This window comes from Hyperolius riggenbachi, chromosome 2 (genome assembly GCF_040937935.1).
Source record: "Hyperolius riggenbachi isolate aHypRig1 chromosome 2, aHypRig1.pri, whole genome shotgun sequence".
Taxonomy (NCBI): Eukaryota; Metazoa; Chordata; class Amphibia; order Anura; family Hyperoliidae; genus Hyperolius; species Hyperolius riggenbachi.
The window spans coordinates 241511419-241529060 of record NC_090647.1 but is presented as its reverse complement, the minus strand read 5'-3'; the positions used below and the strand labels follow the sequence as shown (position 1 = coordinate 241529060).

The 17642-nt window shown below is 39.0% G+C and overlaps 1 protein-coding gene across 3 annotated transcripts in view; it reads left to right on the top strand.

Annotated features, from left to right (window-relative positions):
• Nucleotides 1-16542, top strand: part of IMPG2 (interphotoreceptor matrix proteoglycan 2) — a 122255-nt gene extending 105713 nt beyond the window's left edge. For all 3 annotated transcript variants that reach the window (XM_068268434.1, XM_068268433.1, XM_068268435.1), the window contains 7 exons: nucleotides 716-935; nucleotides 1929-2139; nucleotides 4395-4583; nucleotides 8125-8326; nucleotides 9266-9345; nucleotides 10567-10637; nucleotides 12804-16542. In XM_068268434.1, the coding sequence (XP_068124535.1) occupies nucleotides 716-935; nucleotides 1929-2139; nucleotides 4395-4583; nucleotides 8125-8326; nucleotides 9266-9345; nucleotides 10567-10606 (942 nt within the window). In that variant the 3' untranslated portion in view covers nucleotides 10607-10637; nucleotides 12804-16542. The remainder of the gene's footprint in view (nucleotides 1-715; nucleotides 936-1928; nucleotides 2140-4394; nucleotides 4584-8124; nucleotides 8327-9265; nucleotides 9346-10566; nucleotides 10638-12803) is intronic.
• The last annotated feature ends 1100 nt before the right edge of the window (nucleotides 16543-17642 follow it).

Genomic DNA, 17642 nt, shown 5'->3' with positions numbered 1-17642 from the left:
TCTCCAGAGCAGGGCTTCGGCAGCGGCCATCTTCCCGTAGCCCTGCTCTGCTCTGCCATCCCCGCGGGGCTACGGGAAAACAGTGACCTCACGCCGACGTCACGGAGCCGCCGAGGCCCCTAAGACCTTGAGGCCCCAAGCGGCCGCTTGGTCTGCTTGGTGCCTCGCGGCGTCCCTGATTTTTGCCCAGGGCCCCATTTCAACTAAAACAGCCTTGTAAGTTGGCTTATCTCATTATGTCCCGTCAGTCCAGGTGTTCTTTAATGACCTGAATTGCCTTGTGTTTTCAGAAGCCAATACTGTACATTTTAGACATTACCAGACATACAGGCCGATTTGCAGGAACTTCAGTTCTGATTTCAGGTATAAAAATCCATGATGTTGCCTTTTTCTCTCTGCAGGAATTCTCCAGGTGATGTCAATTTCAATCAAATTCAGCAATCTATTTTTAAAATGTTTGCATCATGTTCAGATAAAAACAAGTAGTAATCTGCTGCAAAAGTCCCTAAACCCCCATGCAGTATTTGTATTTGTAGTGCTTTAATGGTACTGGCATTTCTCCTTTACTATAAATGCAGCTTTGCAGTAGACCTACCCCATGTATTTACTTCTGCGTGTTTAGTCTGTGTAAGTATCCAGTGGACAAAGTAAAAGTAGAAATACATTAAAAAAATTCCTCTTGTACAGATTACTTTTCGCAAATTCTTTGTTTCAGCTGGTCCCCTATCTGCAGTCCAACTTGACTGGATTTCAGAACCTTGAAATATTGAATTTTCGCAATGGTAGCATCATTGTAAACAGCAGAATGAAGTTTGCAAAGCCCGTTCCACGGAATGCAACAAATACGGTCTACATCATTCTAGAGGACTTCTGTAACACAGCTTACCAAACCATGAATCTTGCCATTGATAAATACTCTCTGGATGTTGAATCAGGTACTTCACCCAATATCTTAAACTGTGTTAAAGTCTACCTGAACCCTGTTCGTATAGTTTAAATAAAAGATATCTATGTATTCTCTCTTAAAACAGGATTATATACATATGCTTACCTTGTTTCTTAGCAGTCCCATTCCTTGGATAACTGCATTCATGCTTTGTTGATTCTCAGCAGACTACTGTAGCTGTCTCTCTTCACTGTTCTCTACTTCCTGTTGCCTTATAATGTAAACCAGAGAAATAGCGTGTCATATGCAGACAATGTAATTTTTAGAATTTCCAACCCCCATTTTCAGAATTGGGTAGCCTCCAAGACACAATGTTTTTGTAATTCAGTGGCAATTAAATATTTCAGCAAGATTACAGCTACATGGCAGAAAGCTGAAATTGTCCTTCCTTGTAACCATGGCAACAGTTAGGTCCCTTCCAAACATAATAGAATATGTGTGCAATTTCAATTTTTGGAGAATGCAAGTCAGTGGCATTGCATTTGACTTGCATTGATTAATAAACGTATAGATGCATCTTTTCTTCTGTAGAAAAAATGTGGCCAGCATGTATGCTTTTGTTTTTACAATTGACATGCCATCCGTGTACAAAATTGAGAATTTTTGCATTTGGAATGCAAACATTTTGATGGGAATTTGAAGTCAATTACATACAATTTTATGTAAACTAACTTCCATTGGTATGTCGAAAAAAAAAATCACATTTTGAAAATTTGCATTAGGAATGCACATATTTAAAAGAAGATTTAGAGCAAACAAAATTGCAAAAAAAGTAGAAAAATCAAAGGGCAAAGATTACCGGAATGAATGTGAAGGCTGCTTTATCTGGCGTAGAGATTATCCACAACTTTGTTGCTGCTTACTTATTTGTTATGCTTTGTAGTGTCTATATATACTGCATGGTTTGATTATAAATGCTATTAAAATTCTGAACAATCAATTAAAACTGAAAAGTATAAAATGTTATTTTTTGCATTGCCAGGGGATGTAGCAGATCCTTGCAAATTCCAAGCATGCAATGAATACTCTGAGTGTCTCATTAACAAGTGGAGCGGTGAAGGTGAATGCGTCTGTAACCCAGGATATGTGAGCGTTGATGGCATGCCTTGTCAGAGCATTTGTGACTTGGAAATAGATTTCTGCCAAAATGATGGCAAATGTGACATCATTCCAGGGCAAGGAGCAATTTGCAGGTGGGTGTTAGATAAGAAATGTTACATTTTCCATGCCCTTTAAAATTCTAAATTGCTATACTGCAAAAGTTGAGGAACAACTGACTTGATCCAATCTCTGCCCCTTTCTTCTAACAGTAACGCTACCTGCACATATACAAGTATAGATTTTAATGTAATATTTTTAAACTATCAACTTTAAATTGATCACTAAAGAATCTAAAGCAATCACATAAATGGTTGAAAATGGTCAACTTGATTCGATAACAGAGATGCCCGAAATGTATACTCCTTTTGATAGCTTTACAATTCAATTTCCCATAGATTAATCATTTTATTAAATTGAAAATGTCATCTAATAATGACTGCATTTGAAACACACATGGCCAGTATTAGTCTCACCCTTACCTTTAGGTGAAACATCATTGTCTCACTGAACAGTAGAAAAGACAGGTCAAATATGAGCAATTTAAAAAGTAACATGTAGTTAGTGAGAAAAATAATAATTTGTCAGTAGATAGATCTCAGAACTCAATGCTTAAGGGAAAACTTTTCAACAAATATCCTCTCAGTGTAACATAACACTGTGCCTGCACAAGTTTCAAGAATCAATTCAAGACATATGCAAAGAAGTAGCCGTGGGCACCAGCGTAACTTACATCACATTTAATGGAGTATGATGTAAATTAATCTAACCACAAAATATCAAGAAAAAGACGTCGATGTCTTGTTCTTGACATCTTGTGGTGAGATCAATTTACATCTGTGGTGAGATCATCAATTTACATCATGCTCTATTAAATGTGACGTAAGTTATGCTGATGCCGACAGCTATTCCTTTGCATACTGTTTGCACATGCAAGATCTGGTGCCAGCCTGCATCTGGTAGAGATGAAGAGAGCAGCTTCTGGAGTCTTCGTAATCACTGGTTTTCAGAAGAGCAAGGGTCAGTGGGCCAACTCAGTATCCATGAAATCACAGTGTGCATCTGAATCAATTAGTGCTTGCATTTCAGCTCTTCTTTCTGGGTCCTGTAGTGACAAAGAGAAAGATAGAATTGTGATTGACTATGAGTGTGGGAACCTGAAGTGAGAGAGCTACCATCCTTATTCTCTTATAAACAATGCCAGTTGCCTGGCTATCATTCTGAACTTTTGGCTTTATTTTATTTGGATTTGCACACCGGCAACAAGCATGCAGTAAGTCAAGTCAGACCATAGTCAAATCCTCTGCTCTGCATACTCATTTTAGGCCAGTGATTTTCAGTATTAGAGGAAGAGTATTATTAGAGAAGTCAGAAAACTGGCAATGTTTTTAAGAATATTAAGATGGCAGCCACCATATTCCTCTTACTGTAAGCTTCCTTGAAATCTAATTAATTTGCTTACCCACAGGGCATTATTGGAGAATAGCAGAATACATACATTTGCAGCCATCCTTTTTTGCCTTTCATTGGTAGTTAAAGCTGATCAGGTAAAGCCAGTATGCATGGGCTCAAGTTCTTCTGTGTTAGATGTAAGATCGGGATTAAAAGTGGCTGGTGGTGGAGAAGATGGGTTGATGGTAGAAACGTTCACAGCTTCTCCATTCTATGTTCCCTAAGTGGTCTATTTAAATCAGGACAGTTAAGCCATTTACCCATGGCCAGATGGATCCAGGATCTCTACCGATTAATGATCATTCCCCAGTCCATCTGGTCAAATCTGCAAGCGCTGTTGGCGACCATGGAAAATAACTATAATGTAAACGATTGTTTACACGATTGCAGGAAATTACGGCAAAAGTCAATGGGAACTGGAACGATCCTTCACAATATGATCCAACATGGCGGTTGTTCATTTATAAAATACAGGAAGTCATTTGGAACTTGAAAACTGTTCATAAATGCTTTGGCATTCCTAACCAATGCATTACGATCAGGAAATCAATCAAATTAATCAATTGCCTGAAAAGTTAACCAAACACAGATTGCTTAGTGTCTACTACACTAATTATGTTATTTGTCATGTCCATGTTGCTATTTTTTATTACTACTGTTGCACTTGCAATTACATTTTTGTTATTACAAGTAACATTACTACAAAACTACATTATTGTTTGGACTGTTATGGGAGGAGGTCCAAGGGGGATAAGGAGGTGATATGAGTTACCTCCCTGGTAGTGACACCTCTTATCTTTCGGTGAATTTGTTTTGCATGGTTATCAGTGTAGATTGTATGCATACAGTATATTGCTATGTTTGGCATTGTGAACACATGTACATATCTACCTTGCAGGTGTCGTGTAGGAGAAAACTGGTGGTACAGAGGAGAGCACTGCGAGGAATATGTCTCAGAACCTCTCGTGGTTGGTATTGCCATTGCTGCTGTAGCCGGATTCCTTCTTGTGGCTTCAGCTATTATATTTTTCTTAGCAAGAACACTTCGCGGTCAGAGTACAAAGGGTGACTCCGAGGAATCTGCAGGGTAAGACTGTAGCTAATTATTATTTGTTAGAAACTGTTCTAAATCACCTTGCTTCGACACCATCAACTTCTTATAGTTGCGTCTCACAGACTGTGAGATAACTTGACTCTCAACACAGCAAGCAGGAGATAGACTTTTCTCAGGGTTCTTCAATGTTTACGGAGTATATTCAGAAAACAGAAATACAGATAGATACAGTTCATCATATCCTAGCCACGCCAATCTTCATGTTGCGTTACAAGCTTCTTGATTAAACTTCCTGCTGAAGTCAATCAGGTACCTTCTTTCTAACCTACGTTACACTAGACTACCTATGTACAGCATACATTATATCAGATTACAGAAAGGAATGAACATACTTAGAGGTCCCAGTCAGCATTGCGAACTAGTGTGAAAGTAAGAAGCAGAGTGAGCTCCCATAGCTCACTCGGGCTTTAATACCGACTAGAAAGAGTTAAATATGACATCATCTTCGCCATCCCCTAAATCAGACTATTGGTGGACCCACTCGTGGTGTCATCATACACACCTACTCGATTAATATTCAATGCGGCTTTTGCCATACATACAAGAATGTGGTGTTTAATAAATATGGCTGATGTTTATTGTTCTAGTGGTGCACATCCCCAGGTCAGGGAGACCTGTGGCCTTGTCCATAGAACAGCTACTTGGTATGTTCTAGTTCTGACAGAACTGAAGATTTTCTCTCTAAGAGAAAATCCCCTTAAAGGGCAGGTCTGCTCCTCAAGCCTTTTTGACTAACTCAGTCCAAATAACTGAGGCCTACTTAAATTATAACATTATTCATCTTGAGAACCTCCATATGTGATATAAAGGATATTGCAGTCATAATGAGGATATTAGCACCATGTGTGTTACCTGGTTTATACCCAGTGTTACATGCTTTACCATGATAACACACATAGCACTGATGGGTTAACAGGCAGTGCTCCCCTTGGGTCAGTAATGCTAAAATTGCCAGCATTGCTGCTTAATTGCTTTATGAAATGCTTAATTGCAATCTTACTGCTAGTTGGAGCTGCAGGCCCTTAGAGGCCAGAATCTACATTTGAAATTTAGAAAGTATTGTAAGATATTATTAATTGACACAATAATTGTAATCAGAGGTTGAAGTAAACTTAAATTGACAAAAAAAAAAGTTTCACTTACCTGGGGCTTCTACCAGCACCCTGGTCACTAATCGACCCTCCGGTCCCCGCAGCTAACTAGTTTCATTTTGATGCACGGCCTGCATGCCTCCTGATCATGCTCCTGTGGATGGGAGCGCTCTGCGCATGTGCAGTACAAAAAACTCTCCTGCACAGTCATAGAACACTCCCAGTGACTGATGTGCGCGTCCACAGCTGCACATGCGCATGGAGCCCGTCGACTCGCCAGTTGGCCATCCGGAAGAGGGTCATTGCATGGGGACTGGAGGAACATTTAGTGACTGTGTGGGCACAGGGTGGCTGCAGGGGGCTAGTAGAAGCCCCAGGTGAGTTAGTCTGTTTTTCAGTTTAGGTTTCCTAAAGTCCAACTAAAGTTTTTTGACAAGCTAGCACTGATTGCTTATCAGTTATCACATGAAAACATTTTTATGTAAAATGTTTTTGAAGTGTGATAGAAGTGAAGTTGTTCTTTTCGTATGTGTGAAGAAGCTTAGAGTAGCACACAGAGTACATGTGGTGGATGACAGAATCTGGAAACTTCTACTGATGTGCTGGGGCAGGTTACAGTCATTCATGCGTCAATTCCATTATGTCTAATGCCCACATACTATAACTATAGGATGTACTATATCTAAAATGAGCAGCTGATTGTGGAAACTGCCATGTATATTTTGTGGCATTTTTTCATGACTTTAAGTCAACTTAAGGAAAAAAAATGTAATTCAGCAGCATAGATTGATATTTTACTTAAAGCAGATTTTGCACTGAACTGGACTGGTGAGACTTGAACTGGGGTCCATTCCCATTAAAACACAGGGTTTTATATCTGTTCTGTGCTCTGTGTCATTTTAAAATGTAAAAAATAAAAATATTTTACACTATTTATAATTTAATATTCACTAAAGATTAGCTAAGCATTATAACAAATGTCACTGACAAAAGGATGATGAGTCACGTGAGATGACCTGGAAGTAGAAGGGACCATTGCTCATTTCGGTATCAATCCACAAATAAGCATAATTTCTAATAGATGAGAAGTGGACCACGCTTCCAGGTGTTTGAAAACAGCTAAATGCTTCTGAAAGGCCTTTGCAGCAGTTCGCCTTGTGCATTTTATTGTGCCATTCAAAACAATTTTCATCAGACACTTCTCAAACGATTTGGTCGATTTCGAAAGTTGAGCGTCCGTTTCTGTTTACTAAATTTTGATAGGACGTTGTTGAATTAGAGAATAATACCTTGAAGCTAAAGTGTTTTTGAAACATTCACTAAGACTGAGGGCATGCAATAGAGTGTGTACAATAGATAACTAGATAGCTGCCGCACACATTATGGCTCAACCTGCTCAATATTTCTGAATGAGGCTGTGCTTCCTAGTCCAACAAAATGCTGCTGGTGCGCACGGAAAAACACAATGCATTGGCATGAAAAGCCACATTAAAGAACAACTATCAAAGAAACTGTTCTTCTGGAAACCCCACATACCTATAGAGCTTTTAGCCAGTAACAATAGTAAGCTTTTCAAAAGTCTCTCATCACAGCCTGTGTGAAAAAATGCCTTGTTTACCAGCTATTTGTAACAATTTGTGTCGCATCGGGCTAGAGGCTAGAGCTATACCATGTAGTTAGGTTCCACTTCTCTGTCACTATTCACAGAGGAATGATTTATTATTTGTTTCTGCCCTGCCTGCTTTCTCACAGATCATATGAGAACAGCTGAGGGATTTTTAGATACAGAGAAGGATCTGAAAAAAAGTACCTGTACTTTTTCCTTACTTGGATGCCCTCCCCCCATTCAGAATTAGCTATCCTTGTCTGTAAACTGTTTACTTTAGACTGCAAGGCAGAGAGAGAGAGAGAGAGAGAGAGAGAGAGAGAGATGCAGCTGATGATTATTTACATACATTTAAAGCTATACTTCTGCTTTCTATCATTCTGAACAGATTCCAGTCACAGTATTACTGCTAGTGAAGATTGTTTCTGTATGCTGGATGTGCTGGACACAATCCTCCATAGTAATATCCACAGTGAAAATTGTTCTCTGTAAATGTTATATTTTCTTCACATAAAACTTGAAAAGATGAAAAAAAGCCTTTGTATTGCTATTTGCTAGTAATTGCTGGAAATATGTGTGGCATTTAGAATTTTAGTTAACTTTGATAGTTGTCCTTTAAAGGGAAAGCCTGGGCACCAGCACATGCTTTTAAGTTTCAGAAAGTATTATAGTTAGAAGATCAGTATTACAGAACAGAACATAGCATTTTCAGAAGCTGAGTATCAGCCTTATTTTAACCAATATGATATGTCTAATACATTGTGTTTGTTCTATTTTCATACTTGCAACTTTTAATTTGATACTGTCCACTGCTTAGGAGACAAAGTGATAGCCTATCGTCTATTGAGAATGCTGTGAAGTATAACCCTATGTATGAGAGTGACACAACGGGCTACAGCCATTATTATAAGAGATATCCACAACTTCCATCAACCAGCTCTACCAGTCCAGAGACTTCTGCTGACTTCAGCAGTGAAGAGATCAGACACATTTATGAAAACAGTGAACTCACTAAAGAGGTATACTTTGCATTATTTGGCTGCAAATACATGATGTAAGTTTTGCCAGTTATATAAATATTAAGTAGTTATGAGTGTACCTCTGCTGTGATTAGTTTTCTGATGGTAAAATAAACATAACTTTCATTGATGAAAATAAATACAGTAGGCTCCACCTTCAGTAGATTTTATCCACCCTTGTCAAAGCAGATGATTTTGAGGCACAGACGCCTGCTGCGTCTCGGCTACCGATAGACCGCAATATAATGGGGAGCCGGAGATCTGGATTTTGGCAGCCAAATGCTTGGCTATCACATAGCTGTTACGTTTGGCACCCGAGCAATCAGAGTGGCAGGGATAGCGTTCTCTTTGGTACTGAGTTCAGCTACATGATCCCCAAACTAATATAGCGGCAATGTCGATGGGGAAGGTTACAGTTAGGAGAGGAGAAGGGGGAGGTCAGTGTTAGGAGTGGAGAGGGTGTAGCTTAGCATAAGAAAGAGAGGACACATGACGGGATATTGCTGTAAAAGTAACTTCGGCAATATCCTGCAGCCAAAAAAGAAAAATTAACGATAATAATGAATGTACACCACCGTTGTCCCTCAAAATTGGGCTTAGGTGCTTTATGAGGTATGGATTTGCTGCTTTCCTTGCAAGATGATCACCAGTGTTTAAAGCTGCATGGGTTAGAGGGCAGATCCTTATGGTCACAGGATTCTCCCTCATTTCTACCCAACCTGCATGTTTGATAAGAGGTTGACGAGTCTCTGGGGTGGGTGCAAAAGTATTAATCAACACAATATTTATATGAACTTGCAGCAATTTTTTTTACATTTCCTTTACAAAATTCATATATACTAAGCAGTATTGCCAGCTATTTTATGCTGACTTTTACAGCCCTTAATAAAGTGTACCATGTTCTGCCACTAACTCATTATCTTTCATCTTTTCCTATAGGAAATTCAAGACCGGATACGAATAATAGAGTTGTATGCAAAGGATCAACAGTTTGCTGACTTTGTGAGGCAGCATCAGATGTAAGCTTCTGAAATATCTCTCTAAGCAATCGGTTATTTTAAGCTTTCTGTGTGGGAGATTTGATAGCTCTGTAGGGATTGTACAGTAATTACCCAGTAATAGCGTTTGCTTATGAGTTTCCATAGTGCAGGAAACAAGTTTACACTATAAAAATGTGTAAATAAAAGTGAGTACTTGGGCATTAAATTTAATTCTGCTTGTAGAAATATAATACTATGTAATTTGTAGTCTTCTCAGTTTTTCAAGGTGTTAATGTTGATGCTTTCCGTCCCTCTCCTACACAATGCAAAGTGAAGAAAGAGATACTTGCAAAAACAAATAACTAAATATATATATATATGTATAGTGTGGGGGTGGGGGTGGGGGGGTGTCATGCACTTAGGCAGAGATTACCAAAAGTCTCCCTATTTACTCTTTTCTTAATTTTGCTTAATCTCCCTATTCACTCTTTTCTTAATTTTGCTTAATCTAGATATTCTAATTTCCCCATTGGTCCAGACGTGGCTGCAGCTTTGGTTAAGCCTTTGTGAGAAAATTTGGCGAATGCAAATTGCATGATGGGTTAGGGGGTTAATAAGGCTGAGGGAAGTGGATGGCGTCAAGTCCTGGGGCAGGAGATTAGTGGGGATTGCGCGCATGAAGCGATCATTGCCGGCAGACAGACGGCAAAACTGCTGTTTATTGTCACTGTACCGCACTGTGATCTACTTCAGCACTGTACTGGGGACATCCCTGTCACTTGGCTGTCCCCTGGAGCAGCTTGCCACGTGATCCCCTCTCATAGGCTGATGCCCATGAGAGAGGATCGCTCTGATTGGACCTCGGGGGATGGAGGAGAAAAAAAATACATTTATATTTAAAAATAAAATACAATTAAATTAATTAAAAAAAAACCTAGAAGCTGCAGATCAGATGTAGCGATCAGAGCCCACCAACAGAAAGCTCTGTTGGTGGGCAGAAAAGGAGTCAAGATTAATTTGGGTGGTAAGTTGTAGGGACGTGCAGCACACTGTTAAAGCTGCAGTGGCCTGAATTGTAAAAAAAATAGCCTGGTCACTAGGGGGGTTTAAGCCTGTGGTCCTTAAGTAGTTAAACAATACCAGTTGCCTGACAGTCCTGCTGATCTATTTGGCTGCAGTAGTATTAGAATCACACACCGGAAACAAGCATTCAGCTGATCTTGATAATCTTGCTAATATTTATTTTTTTGTTATTACCAGGTCTGTAGATACCGTCAGAAAACCCAATCCAACAAGCTAACAATTTATTTGTGTTCCTGTCATAAAAAGGGGTAATTTATTTGTATTTATATAATTTATGTAATATACAATATATATATATATATATATATATATATATATATATATATATATTTATATGTGTGTGTGTGTGTGTGCGTGCACGTGCAGCCATGTATTATGTATTTTTATATTATTATCCATTCTGATTACATTTATGGTAATTGAAGCGAGGAAAATCCTCCTATGAGGGCATCTGACATTATAAAACCCAGAAGAAGATCTAACCCTTTTCTACACTGTGCAGGTCAATGAAACCTTTTTCCTTACTGGCACTGTGCTTTCAAGGACAAAAGTACTTAAATTCAAATTTTTGTGGGTGAAATATGTAATAATCTATACCTTCATACTTTTTTATTATTATTATTTCTCTGGCATAGGTAAAAAATCATCTATTCATTTGTTGACTGAGGATCTGGGCCATTCCTCAATGAAATGGCTTGACTCAAAAACCTCTTGGCTGCATTTATTGCAGTAATGACATTTTAGATAACTTTCCACTGCAGTGCGTTTTACCTAGTGTCATCCAGTAAAACACTGCACTCCACCGTCCACATCTTATCTGCTAAATTGTGCCAGTATGGAAACCACGACAGGGTTTCTTCTGTGTTATCTGCCCCTTTTAGAACTGTGTGATTTGGAGAATGTGCGCACTGTGTGCTTTTGAATTCCATAGTTTATAGTATTACATTCAGAAGACTCTATGTTCAGTGTCATACAGTGCATATGTTCTTCAATAAGTCCAAGGGAGAGATAAAGCTTTGTCGGAGAGACCAGCTTTTCAGCAAGACACCAAGGGCCATATGCAATTCACTTTTTCACCTGAGTTTTCTCCTAGGAGATACTTTTTCATCTTCGATTTAAAATAGTTTTCCAGCACTTTTTAACTAAAAAAGTAGTTGAAAAAGTGATATTAAAATGATGTTGAGTATTTTGAGTATTTTCTTGCTTTCTGGTGGCTTAAAAGGCATTTTATTGACAAGTTTATAAATAGCACCTAGGAGAAAACTCAGGAGAAAAAGAGAATTGCATATGGACCCAAGGCTCATATGCAATTACATTTTTGACCTAAGTTTTCTTTTAGGAGTTAATTTTTTATCTTTTGTTTAAAATAACCGTTCAGCATTCTTCAATATAAAAAGTACCAAAAAGTAGGTGAAAAAGTACTGTCAACATTATTCTGAGTATTTTCTTGCTTGCTGGTAGCTTAAAAGACATTTATTGATAAGGTGTTAAAATATCACCTAGGTCCTAGGAGAAAACTCAGAACAAAAAGTGAATTGAATAAGCCCCCCTCTTTTCTCTCCTCCCAAGCACTCCTTCCACCTCTGATCAGCATGGGCTGGTCTGATTAACCTCTTATCAGCATGAGCTGGTCTACTGCCATCAGTAAAGATAAGGAAAAAATGAAAAACATTTTGGGATCATTTAGAAAACATTTGTAATATTTTAGGAAAATATTCAGAAGACTGGACAAAAATAAAGTGGACAAATAAATAACTTAACCTCCTTGGCGGTAATCCCGAGCTAGGGTCGGGGCGGAAAACCGCAGCTCAGAGCGGTAATCCCGACCTCTGCTCGGGGTAGCCGCTGGAGGCTGTATGCAGAGCAATGCGCGCAGCGGGTGTTTCAACATACCTCCCAGGGGATCCCGACGTTGGCCGCCATTCTTCGTCCGCTTCTCCGAGGCTCTGCTTCCCCTTGGTGAGATCGCCTGCTGTCGTCATAACGACAGCCAGCAATCTCACTTTAGGATTGCAGCACCACTCGGAGGATGGAGGGAAAACTGCAGCGCTGGCGCCATGGAGGTGAGTGATTGCTGGAACTGCTGCAGATCTCCCTGGCAGCATGATTTTTTCCAGGTTTTAGGGTCTCAATGGGTGCAAAGAATTTGCACTGTTTTAGACCCTAAAATCTGGAAAGACCCATAAAACCAAGGGGGTTAATTCAGTTATATTCTAGCAAGTAGGTTTTTTTTAATATACACAGTTAATTAAATGTAACCATGCATAATAGTTATAAGTTTTATGTAGTGTTTAACCCTCTCCTCTGTGTACAGCTCCCTATTTATTTCACGAGAGACAATTTATGGATTATGGATGGAGTGGATTAGGGTGTGTCACTCAAGTAACCATGCCTCTGTGTGCTTTCTGTTCCAGGATAAATTCATGGATAGGAAGACTCGATGATCATCACATTTTGCCATTACAATAGAAATGCGTTACCTCATATTATATTCAGCAATGGTTGTAATTGCCGGACTGTAAATAATATACAGTAGTGCTAACATAGGACTGCTGTAAGCTGTGATGAAATACTTATCTTTTTTTTAATCAATATTATTTGACTGGCAGCAAATTTTTAAAATGTTATTTTCTTTTTAACTGTATGTATTATTATGTTGTATTTTCTTTTCTTTTTTAAATCTTGCAATCCCAGTTGACTTCCTCAACATATTTTCTATGAGATATGTAAACTTAGGTTTAAAAAAAGCCAGTTTAATGACCAGCCTTACTTAATTACTGTTTTACATATTTGCAAGCAATTTGAATTACATACTTATATTTTTATATCTCTCAGGGACTTTGATTGTGAGAAACCTATATTAAAATTACAATTTTCACCCAACTACCAAGGCTATATAAAAGTCATATTGTCAGTGAAGTGTTCCCTTGATACATTCTATATAACATAGATGATTAACAATGAAATTATTTATTCAGTCAAGTCTGAAAGAAAAATGAAAAAAAAAATGGTGGATAAGTCAACTCATCCATAATACCCAAAACTAAAATATAATCAGTGGCTGGTAGAGTATCTACCATAAAATTACTATACCATACTATAAAGTATGTTATCTTTATTTTATATATCAATTGAGGCTTATGAAGCTAAAATGTCTGTCTTAAAAATGTGATCACGTGTTCAGAAAAAGCTGAATTTCGAAGGTTAGCAGCTAGCTGCTTGACTAGGGCTGCTGGATTGCATCATCCTGCTTTTTAGACTGCAAGGGGCAAGCACAGACTGAACCTTCTGAGAATATTAACAAAAGTCTGTGGTGCATACATTAGTCAGTGGCTGGGCTCTTTACTTGATATTTTAATATTGATTTATTTATCTCAGTTAATAAAAGAGCTGCTACACAGATACACAATCTTTGCCACTGACCACCTGCACAAGACTGGGGAAACATTTTGCCTGGACTGAAGCTAATAATAATAATAATAATAATAATAATAATAATATAAACGTTCTTACACATTTCTGATTGGAAGGAGGTGCCTGAGTCAGCTAGAATAGATAGCTGCTGCAGTCCTTGATGTTCATCATACATTTTGATATGGAGATGTGGGATCTGGTATTTATCAGAATTTGACCTGCAAGTAAATCATTCTATATATTGTATATCAGCCCCACAAAAAGGCACTGCAAGATGACATGGAGCATCCAATGATCACTATGGATTTTATGGATTTACTTACACAGCTCACTATCTCTACCCCCTAGAGCATTTTTTGAGCATTTAGGGAGCGCTTTAAATCGCCAGCGATTTCCCTAAACACTCTGCCAATGTAAATGGATGGGACAGATTCCACTACAGCAATTGTGATTAGGCAAATCGCAATTGCAAGTAATACAGCATTTTGGGAGCATTTCTATTCTAATGAATTGTACAGGAGCAGGGAAATTGCTCCCAAAATCACTTGCAAAACGCTATCACAAATCACTAGAGAGCGATAGTGCTTTACGCTTTCTATTGGGGTTCCAGGCCTAACATTTGGAATATAAAGACTAGACTACAAGACATCCATTGATCACAAATAACCATGCGTTGTTGCATTTTTGAAAATGCTCACAGGATTCTTAATGATAGTGGTTCAAGGGCTATTTTTTTTGTCAAATTGTGCTGGTTTTGATTTATGTACTGTACTAGTTTTTATTGTTTGAATGCTAAACTGCCACACAGTGGGGGTTACTTTTGACACTATGGGCCTGATTCACAAAGCGGTGCAAACTGTTAGCACGCTGGTGAAATGCCCCTTATCACGCCTAAACTCAGTTTAGGCATGGTAAGTTTAGGCGTGATAAGTTTAGGCATGATAAGTTTAGGCATGATTAGTTTAGGCATGATAACTATAGCAACAACTGGGTTAGCACCGCAGTGCACAGCTGATCAAAAGTTTTGCGCTAGCAAAGTCTGGTGGACGAAACGTCGCATAGAGTTTAATGGCGCTGCTTTGCGCGCAGGACTTTGCGATCTAAACTTATCTAAACGTATCATGCCTAAAGGTGGCTGGATGGTGTAATGGTTAAGGGCTCTGTCTCTGACACAGGAGACCTGGGTTTGAATCTCGGCTCTGCCTGTTCAGTAAGCCAGCACTTATTCAGTATGAGACCTTTGGCAAGTCTCCCTAACACTGCTACTGCCTATAGAGCGCGCCCTAGTGGCTGCTGCTCTGGCGCTTTGAGTCCACCAGAAGAAAAGCGCTATATAAATGTTATTTGTCTTGTCTTGTCTTGTAAACTTATCATGCCTAAACTGAGTTTAGGCATGATAAAATGGTTATCACGCCTAAAGTCTTCAACTGGGTTATCACTGCTTTGTGAATCGAGCCCTAGCTGTTACTGTGTTTAAATAACGCAATAGGCCAGATGCCACTGGGGCTCATTTATGAACTAAGGTGCCTACTGTCTGTAAATAAAATTGTCAGAACATTACCATGTCTCCGCTGGAAAATTACTCTGGTATCTGTACTGTCCAAACACCCGAGGAAGAGAAGGGCATCTGATATTATAGATTAGACCACAAGAGATGCAGAAAATGTCACCCATCTCAGGAAATATTCATTGGAGGCCAGGGAGCACCTTCCCCACCAGACACGTAGCTATCTCACACAAGCATGCCGAACCCCTGAGAGGAATGAATTCACACATGGTATTTATCTTGTTGAAGTCCATTATCTGTGAGGAAAGAGAGAGGTTTAGACTTTGCACTAGCATATGTGAAGGTTGTGAAATATAGAGTCTAGAATATTGGTCTGACTGCGTAATTTAAACCAATGTATTTGTATATTGTTCTATAGAAATATGTGTGTACTAACACAAATGAATGTATAGGAGGGTGTTCTTTCACAGCTACCTGTTATTGTGTATTTCTATGCTTAAAGGGAAACTGTTTCTTTGTCCCAGTGGTTAACAGTCTGTTCATCAGTTGGGTAGAACCTTTCACTTCTCCAGTTCTTATTTACTTTTTTCCTATCCAGTTTTCAGAAGTCTCCTCTTTTTTGACCCCCTTTTGTTAGGGAATATGTTGGGTGCAAGAGCGTAACTACAAATCCTGCCCCCTCCCCTTCAAAACTTTGATGGGGCCCCCAAGGGTCATAAAACAAATGTTGCCATCATTATCTTCACACCCATAACAAGTGTAGCCACTAAAACACCCGATCTGAAGGATAGACCCATATATCAGAGGGCGTGAAGTAGTAGTTTAGGCCCACTTACAGCTCTGTCCCCCCTGCAGTTGCAGTGGCTGCTTACCTCTATTTACGCCCCTGGTTACATGTCTACCACTAGCCTGGTGATAGCACTGTTGCCACACGCCCTCCATACTTTGCTTCAGTAGTCAGGTGATCACATAATGATCTTTCATGCTTTTAAAACATTTTCTTGGGGTTGCCTTTCTGGACAAGGCGTTACCAATCCACTACTAATCAAAACTGGAGAAGGAGAATATTCTAGCTACCAAAAGTACTAATAACCACTGAGGGGAGTCTGTAGGTTTCCTTAAGGGTGTGCCTTTTGTATTGGTAAACAACATTTTATCATGTATGTATTAGAGGGTGTGCTTCATCATTAAGACTCATCATGTACAATAAAGAGTACATTGATATTTATAAAGGTTCATTTACTGACTAATTTCCCCTTGTCCCTCTCTGGTATAATGTTTGGTGACTGCCATTACACAAACTAGGAATCATGGTCATGGCTCAGGGGGCAAGGATGGGATGGAGAGAGTGGATCATTTGCTTTGTACATACTACCTTTGTCCATGGTTAGTAAACATTAAAAAAATGTATTACATTTATAATTTTATTTAAAACTAATAGACCCAAGCCTGTTTTAAAACGGGCTCTAGGTCTATCTTTTAACAGTGTGCATGTGCACATGCTGGCCTGGCTCACTGGCCCCGTCCTGTCTCAACGGCTGTCTGGGTCCGTGCTGCGCACATGCACAGTAGCAAGAAGCACGGACCAGCTACACAGAGACAGGCACACACAGGGACACAGGGATTTTATTATAGAGGATAAAGGGACATCAAAAGAAACCAATAGGATTATTTAGTTTATATGACTCTCCTCTTTTTCTGAAAGAAAAAAAGCCGTCTGACTACACCCCTCCAAAAGATCTTTGTAGATACCCCTGATTATGATTTGTGTTACCTGCACTCCAACTGCTGTAGAGTTGTATATCATAGCTCACTCATCCAGGTATAGTTATAAAGGGATTCAGTGGAGTCATTAGAAAGTTTACCAGAAGTTGTTTAGGGGAGGTCTATAACGTCAGGAATACCTCATTTAACCATCCACATTGGTCCAAATAATTTGGCAGTAGGTAATCATCTTGCAGTTGATATTTTACTTATTTAAATGAGCAAATCATGTGATAATATTAAACCCTAACTCCAGACAGACCACAAAATCTATAGGGATATGTCTAAATAGTTGAAAGATTTACGTTCCCTTATGCCAACACTGTGATTCGAATGACTCTAGAGGGCCCAGGTAGACATGGCAGCTTGCTATCTGTACTTGATTTCCTTCAGTGAATGCAGTCACTGAAGTCCGCACCGCCTCTTAGGGTAAATCCTGTTTTATTAGTATCAAAAAAACAAACACATTAAAAAGAACCACTAGGCAAACGTGGTTCTTTTTAATGTTTTGTTTTTTTTATACTAATAAAACAGGATTTACCCTAAGAGGCGGTGCGGACTTCCATTT